Source organism: Carassius carassius, chromosome 3 (assembly GCF_963082965.1).
Source record: "Carassius carassius chromosome 3, fCarCar2.1, whole genome shotgun sequence".
In the NCBI taxonomy this organism is placed as follows: Eukaryota; Metazoa; Chordata; class Actinopteri; order Cypriniformes; family Cyprinidae; genus Carassius; species Carassius carassius.
Window position 1 is genome coordinate 12,341,900 of NC_081757.1, and position 18,101 is coordinate 12,360,000.

An 18,101-nucleotide genomic window follows, 5' to 3' on the forward strand; every position below is an offset into this window, starting at 1 on the left:
TTTTATCCAAAGCGACAGTTTTTACATAACATTTTCCCCGGGAATCAAACCCACAACCTTGCACTGCTAACGCAATGCTCTACCATTTGAGCCACAGGAACATTATAATAAAGAATTTATGACTTCTACAGCAGCTCGAACACAATATTTTTGCTAATTTTAAACAAACTGGGCACTTAAAATCAAAATCCAAAAATCAGTTCTAAATGTTACTGAAAATATATATATTGAAAATACATTTCATACTATTTAAAACATTTATACTAAGTATACTGTATTTTCCGGACTATAAGTCCGGACTTTTTCATAGTTTGGCTGGTCCTGCAACTTATAGTCAGGTGCATCTTATTTATCAAAATTAATTTGACATGAACCAAGAGAAAACATTACCGTCTACAGCCGCGAGAGGGCGCTCTATGCTGCTCAGTGCTCCTGTAGTCTACACTGAAGACATAGAGCGCCTTCTCGCGGCTGTAGATGGTAATGTTTTCTCTTGGTTATTGGTTCTAAATAAATGCGACTTATTTTCCAGTGTGAATTATATGTTTTGTTCCTTATCATGGCGTATTTTTGGACTTTATACCTGGGTGCAACTTAGTCCGAAAAATACGGCAGTTCAAATCTATTAACATATTTACTGATGTATCACTCGAGACTTACTGATATAAAAATTATAATTAAACTTTATTTGGAGTACTCCTTATGCACAATGCACATTTCTTAATATTAAGCCTTAATTGCATTTTAATGTCATTATTGATGAGGACTGTATGATCGCTGAATTAGGGCTGTCGCGATAACCGCGATATTGTAATACCGCGCTATTGACAAGCAAACCGCAGAGGAAAGATAGCAACCGCAGTGTTCATATTTTTTTTTTTTTTTTTTTTTTTTATGAGGCTGTGGCCGCCTTGTTTTTTTTTTCAATTTGTGACTGTGCATTCAATGTTAAATAAATTAATGATACAATATGGTTAAGACTGTAATTTTCTCACGAGTCTTTGTAGCTTTATGGTGCTTCGTTTGTTTTGAATAGGCCAGCTGAAACGATGGGAGGCGCTCGATCTCGTCCCAAAACCTAATGTCACGTCGCCAGTTTGGGAACATTTTGGCTTTCAACCCAATGAAAAGGGCAAGCCAGCGAATATAGATGAGCCGATATGCAAAATTTGCTGCAAAAAGGTTCCTGTGATCTAATTTGAGGTCATCGGGACATTCTAAAACGCTTAAAGAGCATATTGCAGGTTAGAAGACCCAACGAGTCAATGTATAGAAAAATAATGTAGGAACTAGATTTTCTTAAAAAAAAAAATTATAAATACGCTACAGTGGCTTCTGGAGTCGTTTTTGTGATAAAATTTTACTTCCGCATCTGAAAATGGGCGTGACGGGCGTGACGTAGCAAGAGGGAGAGCGGTCGATTCAAACAGGGGGAAAAATGGACCGCAATGACGTTTCAGACGCTAAGGAAATTGTTCATACTTACTTGTATGACGGACCACAGCCATACAATTATGAACCTGCTAGGCTGCCAAGAGAGCAGGGACAGGCCAGGATTAATGTTAGACAGAACAACGGTCAGAGGAGACAAATTGAGTTGTGGTGTGAGGAGAACCAGTGGAGAACAGGGCAGGTGTCTTGGTGAGAGACCAGTGTTAGCTTATAGATACACGTTCACTAACGATATAAACTGTGCTCACAATATTGTACAGATTATTACCATCGTATAACAGTTAATAGCAAATATATTATTGGTCATCTGGGCGTATTGGAACTTACAATAACAGAAACTAAGCTTTGATCAGGCGTTTGTCATGCTCATTAATATCCGTCCAGACTTACGTTACGTGATATAACTTAGCAGTTTCTCATCGAGAGACAGAGATATTTTTATTCCTGATACAATTTTTTGTTCCATAGGTGCATGTGTGGGAAATGCGAGGCAATGTTTAAAGCTGAGGAAAGTCAGTGTTGCAGGGAGGTGGATGCCTACTGGGCTTTAGTGGAAAATGTCACACCCAGACTTGATGTGCAGTGCCTGACTCTGCACCCAGGCTTCGAGGCTTGCTGTCTGAACCCATATGTGCTACAGATAGCCTATATGCACTTCAGACAGGAGCATGGACCTCTCCAGGCCAGCAGACATGAGTATGTTTATGGTAGAGATAATTTATTACTTTTGAGCTAAAAAGACATGTTCTAAGCGATCTCACGCGTTTTTTAGGCCAAAACATTTTTCACATACCGCAAACATCTATATCTCCTCACCATCCGCTAGCTGCCTGTCCCCTGAACACAAACGCAGCTAAAACATATATCACACTATTTGATGCCATTGGTATAAGACTATCAATATTGATATTTCTTCCATGTCTCAAGGCAATACCGCTACACTGCATACCGACAGGTTTACCGCTGGGCCTATGGCATTCTGGGCAGGCACATCAGGAAGCCCTTACCTGCATGTGTTGTGTCAGCCATTAGAAGACAGTTTCCAGAGGAAGGAGGACTCTATAAAGGTTTTGAATGGCTCAATTTTGTTGACAATCAATAGAAAATAAACAAACAAATCACAAATTGTCGTATAAAACTTTTTATGATCATATATACAATTTAACAATCTTTCGGGTATCACACTAAGATTTCGTTAACGTGTTAAATCGTGAATGCTGTGTTATATACACGCCAACAGCCTCATCCTTGTTGATCCTCTGGAGGGATCTGGAAAGGGGAGCAGGTGTAGTGGAAAACAAAACTGTGCTGCGTTCTCGTAGAGCCTGTGTTGACCTGGAGTATTCCTCTCTCAGAGACTCCATGAGGGCTGATGCATATGCTGGGAGAAGGAAGCAAAAGTGTAGATCACATTCATTGCTAACTCGTGGTCTGACTTGCTTAATATTTAAGAACTGACTGAAACTGCCCACCATATGATGGCTTTTCCTTAACAGGACGGACTACCCAGCCACCTTTGCGGAACCTTGGGTAGCGAACCGCATAACACGCCTCACCATCACTGGTTCCAGCAACTTCTCTGCTGCCATTGTGGTTGAAATGCAGGGCTGCCAAGAGAAGTCTGTAGAAAAAAAAAGTCATTTTACCCATTACAAGTTGTGCATATGTAAATAAACCCAGAAGTAAAAAACTGGGGGAAAAAAGCATTGCTTACTGCAAATTTAATGAAATTTGGGCTGCTGTGTTAGACTGCATTAGTTTCAGAAAGTACTCATTCTTTCACATCACACACTTACCTGCTGTACATCCCAAGAAAGGAGAACCCAGTGTGCTTTGGTGCAAAGTGCAGGATAAGGGAGTGAAATGCCTCCAGTGAAAAAGTCTGATGCTGTGGGGACAACTGCTGAACCTTTACCAGCGCTGTTCTAGTAGCTACACTCTCCAGTTTAACTGCTACAGTTGATCCTGCATAAACAAACATTTTGTTTTTAAGAGGAGTCATGAGTGTACGACCACAATGAGGTGGGATTTTTTTACAGACAACTTTATTATAAAGAAAAACAACACATCTAAAAAATAATTTATCATAATCTGTGACAAAAATGCTATTATAAACTACATTAGTGGATAAATCAGCAGTAAAATTTAATCTAGAAAAATCTGAACATTTAGGGAAGAAAAAAAATAATTTAGTGGGAAACAAATAAGAGACAATAAGTTTAACACCTAATCTGGTAAAACTTTACCCATTGCTCTTTGCATTGTTGTAAAATACATTAATAAAAAATTATTTTATAGCCTACTATAAAAAATGTTTATGTATAGCACAGCTGTTTAATGAGTCACTGTATTATGATATGAAAGGCTCCAATACAGTGCGGCACAAAGCGCTTATACGATACCCGATCTGGCAAAAATGGCAGTATCGAATCCGATACTCAGCATAGGCATCGGCTTGGGCATCCCTAATAAACAGTATTTTGTACCTGGTTCCAGCCATTCCTTGTTCCTTGCTTCGCCCTCCAGAGGTGGATGTGCACAGCAGGGAAACGTAGGAGTGCCATGTTCGTGGATGTCCTGAACGTGGTTGACCATGCTCTTCCACTTGGCCTCCATCACATCTGTATCTCCATTAGGAGTGAAAGCGGCAGTCCAGTAGAGGTGGTTAATAACAGCTGGCCTCCACAGCTTCAGTTCTTCACACTCCCTCTCCTTTGCAGCAGCATCCAATGCTTTCCCTAGACCTGTTTCACAACAGAAACACAAAATGTTAAAAAGGAAAATGTAATTATAGACAATATAAACAAAACTACCTTCATCAAGATACATACTTTTTCCAATATGCCAGATGTCAAAGAAATGGCTTGTTCCTTTGGGACACAACTCCTCCCGCACCCACTTGGCAACCTGAAATGTTTGAAAAAACACATTGATTACAAGAACATTTGATTTTAGCTGTAAATAGAGTCAGGAGCAAGATTCATGTGCGTTTCTTTACCTGCCGATTTCTGTCTGTGATCAGGGCTGACACTTGCATAAGTTGCCGAGTCAGAAAACTTATGCTGCGCTTTAGGCCCTCTAACTCACACCAGCTGCTACTTGGGACCTCGGAGCTCTATAAAAAATATTTTGTCATCTCACTGTGTAACATTAAACAGGTGATATGTGTGTTTGATAATATTAACTTACCTGGACAAGTTGAAGATCTAAAACCTTGTTGATTCTGTCCTCAATCAAAGAGTATGTGCCATATTTTGCACAATGGCCAGGAGAATCTGACCTATGAATGTCAAAAACAGTTTAATTCATATGGTTAAGCACAAAAACTAATACATTAAACTATATTATCCAGTTTAGACTTGTTTTCCATTGTAATGATATAAGCTGAAGTGTGCTACCTGCAGTCACCAGACAGGATCAGTCCACCCCTCATCTCTTTCAGATCTCTGATGATCCCTGCCTGCTCATTCTGCCACGCCTGCATGATGGTTGGAATCGTGTACAAGCGCTGATGGCGAAAATAGGTGCTGGCACTGATGCTCTGAAGCCCAAACAGCTTCAACATCCTGATGGTCTGGGTAGCCATGCAACCTGAAACGTGGATGGCCCCACTCAGTAATAGGTTGCAGGCTGGCATATTGCGATGCAGCATTGGCTGGTTCTGCCAAAAACGCTGATACCCACATGCTGCACAGACCTAAGAGATGTATGTGAATGGCAGAAAATGACTATAACATACAAACAACAAAGTATAATGATTAAAACAAACTATACAAGTTATGTTACAACATCATTTTCTACCAGAAAACACAAATAGTTTCTTACCTGTTTTTTTTTTTTACAAAAGTTCCCTCCTGCTTCTCAACATTGCCTTGGGTTTCCCCACAACAGGCTGGGCAAATGGTAAAGAGAGACATCAACTGGCTTTGGCACACAATGAACTTATCAGCAGCACTGAAAAAAAAAGAAAAACATTATTTTTGACTTGACACAATTTGATCATATAAAAACTTAAATAAAAGAAAAATAAGTCTTACTTGAGGTCAGGGTGAGATTCCTGCTGTGGTTCCTCATCAGATGAATCACTTGTCATTTCCCCCTCTGGGATCCATGACATATCACCAGGTTTGTCCATGAAAACAGAGGATGACTCATCATCGGTATGCACAGGACTGGGCAGTGGAGTTGACGTTGATTTCTCAAACCTTTCTGTCTGAGTCCCCACACTGACCATCTTGGGCTGTGCCTGGACAGCTAGAATAAAAATAAGTCCAGTTATACAATTGTGTAACAGCATGTATATGATACATCATAAATATATTTTTTTACTTTGAGCAATGATGGAGCTATAACGTAACTTGACTCTTCTTAGAAGCAAATAAAAGAAAACAGCTTCTTGGAAAAAATGAAATTTAATATTGTAACGTTAGTAGGCTAGTTATTAAAGTTGCTGATCTGTGGACACTGGATAGTTCATTCATTGCACATCATATTTAATGTAAAATGTTAATCCACCTGATGAACGATGTGAAGGTCTGAGGTCACACTGTGAGCCAAAGTGATGCACAGATGATTGAGGGGCCAGTGGAGAGAAAGGCTCTTGCTCTGGGTCAGCAACAAACACTGCACCACTGGCTGAAGATGTATCTCCCACTTCATTACTTGCAATTTCTGATAAATCCTTATAAACAAACATGACAAATTACGAATTAGCTGTGCTAGCAACTAGCATTAGTTATTATGCCTAACAAGCTAGCTGCGGTACTTTACAACAACTTATACACGCCACGTTGCTTCTCATTATTTAAATCATTATGTTGACTGATTTGTTAGTTAGTAAATGTAAAAAAAAAAAAAAAAAAAAAAGACTTACGTTGCACAGTTCACGTTTTCGTCGAGCTGCATCTCTGACGGATCCGGGACCACCGTGTTTCCCGCCGGCGGGAGAACCCGAAGCTACGTGCACTGAAGGAACCGCACCAGCTCTGAGTCTCACTCGGTTCTTACTTCGGTATCCCATGTTGAACTCCATCATATCGCCGGGACGATAATCCTCCGATCTGAAGTGAACGCTACACCTACCGCGTTTTCCGAAGCGGAAGAGAAATCCCGTCTCTTCACCTGCACAAACCGCACCCAGGCACGAAAGATAGCACCGTCCTTTTTCTTGTTAGGAAACCGGTGGACTCGATGTCCTGATAGGCTGGAGTTTTTGCAAGCTCCACAAACACAATAATATACCATGACGATGATAAATTGAAATACAAAACCTACTGAAAACACACTGACTCACGACCGCTCTTACTGAATACCAACCTACTCTGCACTGAGCAGCGGCAGCGCACAGCAGCACACGTCTCCCTCTTGTGACGTAAAATGATGCGATGTTGGAAAAAAAAGCGTTTTTTACGAGCAGTCAAAGAAACGCTCACTTTATCTACTAAATTGGTGTCCTTATGTCATTTTAAACCATTTTAAATCCTGCATTATCTTTTTATATGGTATTTTCATACACGGTTAAATATTAATTTAGATTTTTTTTTAACCTGCAATATGCTCTTTAACTGAAAAACGCTTAACGTGGTTTAATGTACCAATACAGTGATATTTACATACCAAACTCACTAAACATCATACTAATAAAGTATATTATCTACAAAAAAAATCAGATGATCCCTGAATATGAATTCAACGCGTTAAATAACACGTTAAGCCTTTTTTTCTCATAGAAAACCATCATAAGGCTTAACGTATTATTACACGACTTGCATTCATATTCAGGGATCAAAAATCAAAAATATTTTTTTTTGTACATCGTATACTACTTTATTAGTATAATGTTTAGTGAGTTTGGTTTTTAAAAATCACTGTCTTTGTACATTAAGCGTTTTCTTATAACGGTTTTCTATGGGAGGAAAAGGCTTAACGTGTTATTAAACGAGTTGCATTCATATTCAGGGCTCATCTGATTTTTTTATAGATAGTATACTTTATTAGTATGATTTTTAGTTAGTTTGGTCTGTTAATATCACTGTCTTAGTACATTAAGCCATGTTAAGCGTTTTTCACGGTAAGCGTTTACCTTCTGAAGTCATGGACAACCTCCGCGTCAGTGCCCATGCCCAAGAGAGCGTGAGCAGATAACGAGCTCACACGCTTTCTGCATGAGGAGTGCATCGACTTCAACGCGAATCCACTGTCCTGGTGGGCCAGTGGTGGCGCGATAATCAGTCTAGATTTCCGCTGCTGTCCAAAGTCGCGCGCAAATACGTGTAATACATGTTAGAACTCTTTGATTTCTTAACAAAATGTATTTGAAAACGCATGTTCTTGTTGCTGTTTGGCATTTAACAATAAACAAAAATGTTTTAAAACGTGTCTCTTTGTCAGTTAAAAAAGCAACAATATATGCTTTATAACTCAACGATAGAGCTTTGTATGCAGCAAAATCAGGATAAATTAGGTATGTAAAAAAAAAAAAACGGCGGTAATACCGCATATTGCGCTATTGAGCCACCCATAATAACCGCAGGGGAAATTTCTTAACCTCGACAGCCCTACGCTGAATAATATCGGTCTTTAAATACAAGAGGTATATTTGAAAATTGTCCAAATATACTTAACTATATTGGACTTCAGCACAACCTCTGCACTATTAAAATGCATTAAGTACAAAATAAGTTGTTCCAGCTTAGCAGACCAGTTTAGTACACTAAAAGTACAGTTGCAGGGTGTTTTTATTAAGTAGCCTAATACGTACATGTATTTATTGTATACTGAGCATTAAACAAATGTATTTCATATACATTTGAGTATATTTATTTTTCACATAGGGCAAAAGGTGAATTGTGATTTAATTTATTTATTGCCATTTGATGCCAGATACTTACTTGTCAATGACATTGTAATTTGATCAGAATAAGAAAGAAAGATCTTACATGCACACACTCACTCACACACAAAGCAGTGTGGATTTATGTTCATTCATCAGCGACCGTTGGCACCTCGTGTCCTGCATGGCTGATGGAGTCTCTGCATTATTAACAAAGCTCTTCATACTCTGGCTCTGCAGCTGCCCACATGCCGGCCTTGGCAACGTTAGCTAGCCCCATACTACACAGAGACCCCCTGTCATAGCGCTTCTCAGAACTGAAGCGCTACAGTGCATCAAAACATCCAATATCTACTAAGCCTTTGTGCCAGTGTTATACTTTGACTCTTTTTGGGACTCAGCCAATCAAGTTAGCAGCGTGTGTGTGCTGTTAGCACAGCTTGATGGTGGGCTACATAATTTTAGGCAAGGTGGCCGTAGGTCACTAATGGATCTGCCCAGGCTCAGAATAGTGTGACTTCAAACGGCTTGCAGCACCATCAAATATTTACTAGCCATGCTGCTTATCCACCTGCTATCCCTCTGCTGGAGCGTAGTGGAGTGCGTGTGATCCAGCAACATCCCACCATGTTCGCTGTGTTTGACCTCTACTAGGACAAATGCTGACCTCGGCCCCCCGGCAGGGACAGTTTACAGATCTCTGACGAACGGTTTTGGCCACCAAATGGGACTTGATTGTATCAGTTTCTTTTTTTGAGCACCAGATAAAAGCAGGTCAGATGTCTGTCTGATCTTTGCCTTCGGTTCTTTTGTCTGAAAGCAAATCTAGCAGAGGCTTTCACCCTTTCAGAGTCATATTTTAATATGCTGCTGACATAATTTAAAATAATTGCTTTGATTCGAGTTCATTATTTGAGTTAAATGTTTGAAATGAGATATATTTGTATAAGTGTTGATGGTCACTCTGATAACAGAGAATACAAAGATGCCTTTGGGAAATTGTTGTTTCTCTGTGAGGTCAGAGCTCCTATGAGAAGTAAACCGCACAAGAGAGATTGAAACTGACACCATAGATTCACTCTCTCTCTCTCTCTCTCTCTCTCTGTGACATACTGAATTGTAACATTCTGATCTGTATCACATGCTTACGTATGGTAGTTTGCCATATCCAACTCTAAACTGACACCGTAATTTTATAAAACATTTATATATGTATGTCTGTGTGCCCTAGTCAAAAATACATATATTTAAAATACATTTATTTCATACTAAGTATATTTCAAATCTATTAACATATTTACTGACATATTGCTTGATACTGACTTATACAAAAAGTTTAATTAATCTTTATTTGGAGTTCTACTTGTGCACAATGCATATTTCTTAATATTAAGACTAAAATGTGTTTTAATGTCATTATTGATGAGGATTTATTTTTTTTCTTCTTATTATTATTATTCTTTAAATATTGGTCTTTAAATGCAAGATATTTAAAGTGTACCTGAAGGATACTTGCAAAAGTTCCACTCTAGCACAATCAAATGTACTTCAGTGTAGTGTTGTCAAGATACCAAAATTATTGTTTCAATACCGATACCTAGTAAAGAATTGCAATTTCAATACGTTTTCTAAACTTTTCCTGAAAAGGGAAAATACATTCTCAAATATCATCGCTGTGCTTTATTTTAAAACCGGGACAACATTCTAATCATATAACACACTAATAAATGAACATATGAACAGCAGATATATTAAACATTTGAACAAAATATGAAATATCAAAATATAAAAAATAAATCAGAGCAATGACATTCAGGGTAAAGAATCAATTTAGCAGCATTATCTCAGTTATCATAAGAAACATAAGAGTAATACATTTATCTTGTCTCTGAACTTTGAACAAAATTATGAACAGCGATTATATTAAACAATGTTTCTGAACTCAGAAGATTAAATGTCAAAAGATAAATAATATCAATTTAAGCAATGGCATTCAAGTAAAAAAAAAAAAAAAAAGCAAATAAAATTTAGCAGCAATATCTCAGAAATTGTAACTTATTCTGTCAGTTGTGCAACCCTTTTTTTCAGAGGAAAAACTCAGCCAGTGAGCTTTAATGGGCGTCATCTTTTTCTACCAGTTGTGGACCGGCGGCCACAGTATCACTTGTGCTCGCACATGCAGTCGGGTTTTTTTCCAACCCGCGGGTCCCGACTCCCGCTTTTATGAAATTATTTGGCCCGCCCCAGCCCGCAAATAAAGTAACATTTCTTTTCTCATTTCTCATTCACTGAAGTTCCTCCCTCCATGCGCAGCTCGTGAACAGCTCTGTGAATGGTTTCATCCTGTCAAAGAGTTACTCAAGATGTGACAGAGCATGTGATTTGTTGAACAAGATTGACAGATCTTCTCATTCGTGAACGAGTTGAATGAGCTGATACATCTCGTTTATAAACGAAATGAATGAGTATACACGGTCAGTGAGCCAAGCATGTAACTCTCGATCAGCAATCAGCAGATACAAAGCGCAGTTATAGGTGCTGTGCAGATACGCTCGTTTTCATATTTAGCATACAGAACATAACTCCATGTTTAATCCCTGATTAATGTGAATATTATATATGAACTGTCTGACCAAACAATTAAAATGTTAATTATGCAAGAAAACCTCGTGCTTTGTTCATCTGAACAACTTATTTAAACTATTCAATGCGATTATGCACACATTTTAGTAAAGCCAAATCAGTTTAGTAAAGCCACTAATGCAGCCATCTCGCTGTAGTGCTTTTTTGCGGCTTGCGTGAGGAGAAAAAACACCTCCATAGGGAGGCACTGGAAGCATGTGTTGCACACACAACATGAAATAAGTCTCTTACAAATCTGGAACGTAGTCATTCTTTGAAGTATTGATACTAATAAATTTAGGAATCGTGACGTTTTTAATTTCCGAGAATCGCGAAACTTTTGAAGTATCGGATTTTTATTTCCGTGCCCTTGGGAATACAGTCCCACGTATGGATTCAGAACATTCGGTGATGTTGCATAACTGTCGAATTTAAACTGTGCTTTCACGCTTTAGCTAGCGCTGAGCCAGAGAAAGATGTGCACTGTGCTTGTCATATTATCACATCTATGCAGTGTTTTTTACCACATAATTTTTATCTTAGGTTTCAGATATGCAGTGTTTTTTACCACATAATTTTTATCTTAGGTTTCAGATATTTAAATACACATAAGTACTAGTAAAACAATACACTTAGAGTTAAAATACACTCACATGTCTATGGAAGCAACATCAACAATCCATTCAAATATAATTTGCCAATGTGTTTTATTCATATCAGATACACATAGTGTAAGTAAGTGTAAAGTTAACTCTGTTCTTCTCCCAGTTCACCGGCCACTTATTACTTGTATTTCGGGAGAAACTGATGAATTCACATGCTGTAAATCCGACTGACAGGACTCTCTCAACTGCAGTGGGCACAAACATGGCGGCACCCATCTCACATATCACATATCGCGATCAATATCATTTAGAAAGGTTTTAAATGAAAAAACACTTATTTACACACATTTGTGAACTGTAATATCAGATGGTATGCAAGATTGTGAATATTTTATATAAAGGAAGAACAAGATAAAAGAGATCATCTGTCATATTGTTATTGCGGCCTCGGTGTGTCATGTGACAAGCATGATGTGTCGCCATGGAAACAGTAAGGGGAAACGTTCAAAAACGGTCGCCTTAAAAAAACTCACTCTGGGGGGACTGCTAGAATATTTTAAACTCAACACTGAAAAGGTTAGATCTCTTGAAAGATATTCAGCTTTCTATAAAACACTTTTGAGCCATTTGCCAGCAAGTTAATTAGATATTCACAAGCAGAACTGTATATTCTTTGAAATATAGTCGGTAAAGGTGAGGTTTAAGTGGGCTAAATGACTGGAAAAGTCCATCATACGTCACACGGGGGAAGTCTGTCATTTTCACAGACAAAAATTACACGTATCGTTGACATAAAGATCAATAACGTGTTTAGGGGATATGGATGAACATACTCCGCTCTACTCATCTATGCTTTAGTCAGCTGTTTTCAGTAGAACCATTCACAAGACTGCCACTTTTTTACATATCTGACACTGATATACACATACTGTAACATGTACTGTACCATAAACAAACCAAAACTGATCGCTTTGTGTAATTCAGCAGGCTGTTCTTGTCTAGAATAAGCTGGCAGTTAGTCAAAGGTGCTACTACAGGAGACTTGTTTAATGCATGGTTATTTCCTAAAGTAATGTGCTGTAGTTTTACAAAGTGCCAAGTTTTACTGTTCAGGGAAGAGTGTGCGTCTGGACCATGCACTAAATCAAAAGAGAAACATGACAGCTTACAGGAGTGCACTTGAGACAAATATGGAAGGACAAATAATTTAAAACCATACAGGTAACTGAGGAACATTTGTTTTTCATTTAGATTAAAGACAACACTACATCATGTTTTTTTAAAAATGAGCATAAACACTGCTTACAAACTGCAGCAGAAGTCATGTATCTTTTTTTGAATTCTGAATATGATTTTAGCATTAAAATACAACATCTACAAAGGAGATGAGTTCATTTAGCTTTGTTCTATGCGGTGGCTAATGAAGGCAGTCTGATAATGCTGATATTAAAATATGTATATGAAGTCAGATCCTCATTTAGCTGAGTGAAGTACCAGAGGGACCAAAGAAAAAATGCGGAAAGCCAATAAACAAAGACAAAATGGTGTGCTGAGTTTAGATTCAGCATGTTAAATCAAAGACAATTACAACTGCGCTGCTCTGTCCCATGTTAATGAGCCCAGCGCTGAATGAAAGGATGAATAAATCATGGCTTAGAAAACTCATTTGAGGCTCCCGCTTTTCAGAGCCTCATGTGTATCTGTGTGTGTGTTGATGGACCAGCAGAGCATCGCGACAAACATCAAAGCAGCTAGACAAAAGGGATTCACTCTTATATGTTCTCCCCTTCTTAGGGCTGTGTGTAAGGTTATAATGACAGTGGTCTGAAAGAGAGCGAGCAAGCGAGGGAGAGAGAGAGAGAGAGAGAGAGAAGGGAGGGAAGGAGGCAGTCGGTACGAGGCGCAGTGAGCAAGAGCCACAGTACACAGAGCAGCGTAAAAGACGATGACGAGAGACGCACAGCGAAGGTGAACGGAAGAATAAAGCACGAGGGATTGTGAACAAAAAGAAAGAAAACAGCACATGCCGAGGGAACTGGAGTCCCAGCGAGGCAGCTGAGCCTGGCTCACGATGAAAAGGATCTGCTGTGGACCGCAGGCAGGAGCTGTGTGAATGGAAGAGACTGTAGATCTGTAGATAGCGGAGACAGAAGTGCAGGGGATGGTTGGGCTGCATGGGCTCTGCTGTTGGCATCGCTGCTGCTGTCCTACTCTGCTGCCGCTACCCTTCCCCCTGCGCTCTGAACCGCTTCAACACACACAGATATGAGCTCCAAACACTCGTCTGACTGGATCCCTTACAGGTACATTTGTTTGTTGGTCAGAGAGTGAGCTTGTGTGTTTGGTTTTGAGAGGATAGGTGTCTTTGATATAGGAAAGAGGATTATGAATGGATAATGAGTGGCTCGCTCACAGGGCTGCAAAAGGGGACAAAGGTGATTCCCTCGTCCTTGTCTATACTCTTGTGTTTCTCGTGCTGCTAGTTGAGGGTTCAGAGCTAGATTGTGAGTGTCCGGTTGTGTAGTTGCTGCTGAGGTTTTGTTTATATCAGATGGTCTGACACAAAATTTATTACAGGGTTCAGCAATAAAGATGGCCCTACTGGAGCCAGCTGACGTAACTGTCACTGCTGCATTGTCCGTATACCTTGTCTATGTTGATCTTGTTTGTTTTTTATGCTTTCAGAACTTTTAGAACTCTAGCGGGCTACAATAGATGATATTTTGTTAAAGGGGTCATCAGATGCCCATTTTCCACAAGTTGATATGATCTTTGGGGTCTTAATGAAAAGTCTATAACATACTTTGGATAAAATTTCTTAATGGTAGTGTAAAAAAACACAATTTTTACCCGGTCAAAATCAGCTCTGTTTTCAGTAAGCTGTTTTAGTCCATGTTGCTTTAAATGCTAATGAGCACTGTTCACCCCGCCCCTCTCTTCTGTGGGGTGACGAGCAGACTGTAAACTTCAGCCGCGAAACTTGCTAACTAGCACATATTAGGAAAGGCGATTTGCAAAGATGCAAATCACAGTTACTTAATTACTTCTGTTTTGAAGCTGGATCACAAATGATTAATGTGAACATAAATGTATTTAGGCAGATTGGGGATCAGCGTATTCCTGTCAAAAATGAAAGTAACCTTAATCCTCTGCATCTTCAGCGGCTCAGATGTCGGGTATCAATGACGACTGCTATGTTCATAATTACATCCAACAACAAAACACCTCAGTTGTTTAATCGGAGACATTCTGGTCTTCCCCTGCACCGGAGTCGACACAATGGCAGACAGCTCATTTAGGGCAGGTCGTCGTCGTCTTGTTTTTTTAGTTCAATGGCGGATTGCAATCATAACTTGTCAGGTGCATACCGCCACACTCAGGACGAGTAAGACGCCATTGTCAATCAACTATCGTGGCAGCGGCCTGTGCAGAACTACGTCATTCTGACAGGAATCTCAGAACAGTTTTGAGAAAGGGGATTTAAAAAAAAAAATGAACTAACACTTCCAACACACATTTATGTTCAAACAACATGTAAAGTGAATTTGGCATCCAATGACCCCTTTAAGATCATTAGAATAATTTGCGAAGGTTTTTGAAGTATGAGTTTTGCACTACATTTATTCAGATTTATCTGGTAGTAATAAATGCTGCTGCATTTATTTGATCAATAATTATAACAAACATTATTACAAATTGTTGTAAATATTATTAAAATAAATAAAAAAACTATATTTTAATATTTCTTTAAATAGATTATAGCTTATTCCTGTGATGGCAAAAACTGAACAGCAGTTACTCTGAAATCCTTCAGAATTAATGATTTCCTTCAGAACTCATTAAAGCTGTTCTGCTTAATATTTGTGTGCAAACCGTGTTAAATTATTTTCAGTTTCTCATTCTCTGAGTATATAGTTTTTTATATAAATATTTTGTAACATTATAAATGTTTTTACTGTTTTTGTAGTCTTTCTGAATAAAAGTATTAATTTTTATTCACACATATTGCAGATACAACTGCAGTTTGAATGTGTATTTGTATTTCCTGATGAATTTCTTTTCTAAAGATTTGCTTTGTTACACTTCTTGTTAAAATGTGATGTCAAATTTGACAAGTAATAGTTTTCCTTTAATATAACCCGTGCTCGTATCTCATTTATTTTATTTTTTTAGTATTTTTTTCAGAATGCTCTTTATTTTATATTTTGCTTTATATGTTTAATTACTTGTAATATACGTGTGGTATGATCAGTGATTATCAGTGTAAATAAATCAAAAGCATGGCTATATTAGTATGTTTGCTGTTGGAGGCATAACTGCTGCTGCCTCTCAGAGGAGCCTCATTTCCATGACTCCACTGCCTCTGCTCTCTCATTGGCTCTTGGTTGCTATAAGCTACAAGCCTACTTTCCTCCACTCTTTCTTTAAAAGATTACATCAGGGAGTACTTGACGCCTGTTGTAAAGAGCTAAAGGTACCGCTCGTCCTACCCTGGAGGATCTTAGACTGTCTCTATGGGAGTGTGTTTTGATTGTGAAGATCTGCCCTCTCCCACACCCCAGTTTCCTGTGTGTGAGGTCTGTGATTGTGACCTGAATGGATCTGAGAAATCTAACAAGCTTCGGCAATAGAGCAGCTCAAGGGAACCGTAATGGAAAGAGAGGCATACATGAGTCGTTTGTTTTAACTAAACCTATAGAAAAGAAAAATAAATAAATTATATCTCTCACTTGTTTGTAGTAGTCAGTAGCGGCATTAAAAGGGGAAAATTCTTCCATAATTTACTGTCAAAATCTCTAAGCCTTTCTGTACTGGTTTAATGCATTATAAAAGAAGGTTTAATTAATTATGCATTGTAATGCACCTTATAATGGACTGTACAATCTCATGAATAATCGTAACCCCAGTTAATATATTATAGCACTTATCAATTCATTGTTACACTATTTTAAATTCGGTTATAATTATCTACGACAAGATGTATCATACTACATTATGAATTATAATAAATGTGTTATACCCTTTAATAACTCTTTATAATGCATAAAGGCTTTAAGTAAACTGTTGTCAATATTTTCATTCAGTGAAAGCCATGCCGTCCAACGTTATCAATGGGGTGCAAATATCATCTTCAGTGTTCCACAGAAAATAGAAATTCAGCTCACATGAAATAAGGGTGTGAAAATAATGACATTGAATTTTTGGGAGAATAGGGCCTTAGTAATCACGCATGTGCCTCTTGAGAAATGTTCACATCTCAAACCATTCTGTAGTACTTTGCTTACATACTGAAATCTGCAATTAGTCAGCAATTTCATAATGAATATTTCTCATCACATTCTGAGATCAAATGATCTGAAATGAGATTATATCCACATCAATTGTATGGTTCTATTATATATATATATATATGTGTGTGTGTGTGTGTGTGTGTGTGTGTATGTGTATATATATATATATATATATGTATGTATGTGTGTGTGTGTATATATATATATGTATGTATGTGTGTGTGTGTATATATGTATATACATATATACACACACACACACACACACACACACACTTTTTAGTATTTATGTAGATAGGAATTGGGCAGAGATTTGCCTGGTAAAAGGCTGGTCTCAAAAATAACACACTGCACTCTTGCACATTGTTGTAGGTAGAGCTGGGATTGAACAGTTGAATTACTCGTATGTGAAATTCAGGCACTGATTTCCATCCAAAAAAGAAAGTAGGTCAATAATTAGAGAAGCAGCAGTAGGGTGATTTGCTATTAAGTTTCTTGCTTTCAGGCAGACTAATGCAGCGAGATCTGGATCCCTGCCTTCGTGATGGTAGGCAATATTCTTATGTTTGACAACCCCTACAGTAATAAAGGACTAGGGAAACAGACAGCAGTGAGTGAGCATAGGGAGTGAATGTGTCCTTCCCTCATGTTTCTCTCAGTCAGCAGCACTGTTGGGCCCTTCATGGCTTTTTTTCCTTGTTTGATGAGCATATCCTCCCTTGCAGATGGGCTTGCTATGAAAAATGTATTGAGCTTTGAGATCACGCTGGTGTATCTGAGGTTGCTTCAGCTAGACCTTCTGCATTAAAAACACTAATTTCACAGCCTTGGCCAGTTTATTAGAGAGCCAGTGTGCTCTGGTAGTTCACAGACTCTACATGGAGACAAGCACATATACGCAGAGCTCACTGGGGGTTAAGGACCTTGTTATCCACAAACATGGAAAGATAAGTACCATTGCCTGTTTTCAATTTGTTTTGTTCTGTTTTCCACTGTCTTGCTAGTGTGCACGTACATAAACGGCAATGCATGCTGTTTTTGTCCTGATCAGAATTTGGCCCTGATCAGTCAAATGTCCTCTTAAATGCTTTTTTTCCCCAATGTTAAGCTTGGAAAAAAGATTTGGCACTAAGAAGAAAAGACTTGCATAACGCTATAGAAATTCTTTAAATCTATCTCGAAAGTGTGAATGACCTTCATTCTTGATCTGTGCAGTAGAGTAGTGTAAAGAAATAGGCAATCATCCCTATTGCGTAAAGAAAAAAAAATTCTCTCTCTCCATGCAATATAAAAGAAGCAG

At 38.4% G+C, this 18,101-nt stretch overlaps 1 protein-coding gene across 3 annotated transcripts in view; it reads left to right on the top strand.

Annotated features, from left to right (window-relative positions):
- Positions 1 to 18,101, top strand: part of LOC132119472 (tubby protein homolog) — a 101,081-nt gene that overhangs the window by 46,526 nt on the left and 36,454 nt on the right. Inside the window, exon 1 of one of the 3 annotated variants that reach the window (XM_059529499.1) lies at positions 13,420 to 13,814. The exons of the other annotated variants lie outside the window; for them this stretch is intronic. Coding sequence (XP_059385482.1) covers positions 13,777 to 13,814 — 38 coding nt within the window. The 5' untranslated portion in view covers positions 13,420 to 13,776. Of the gene's footprint in view, positions 1 to 13,419; positions 13,815 to 18,101 lie in introns of those variants that run through there. 3 annotated transcript variants of the gene reach the window in all.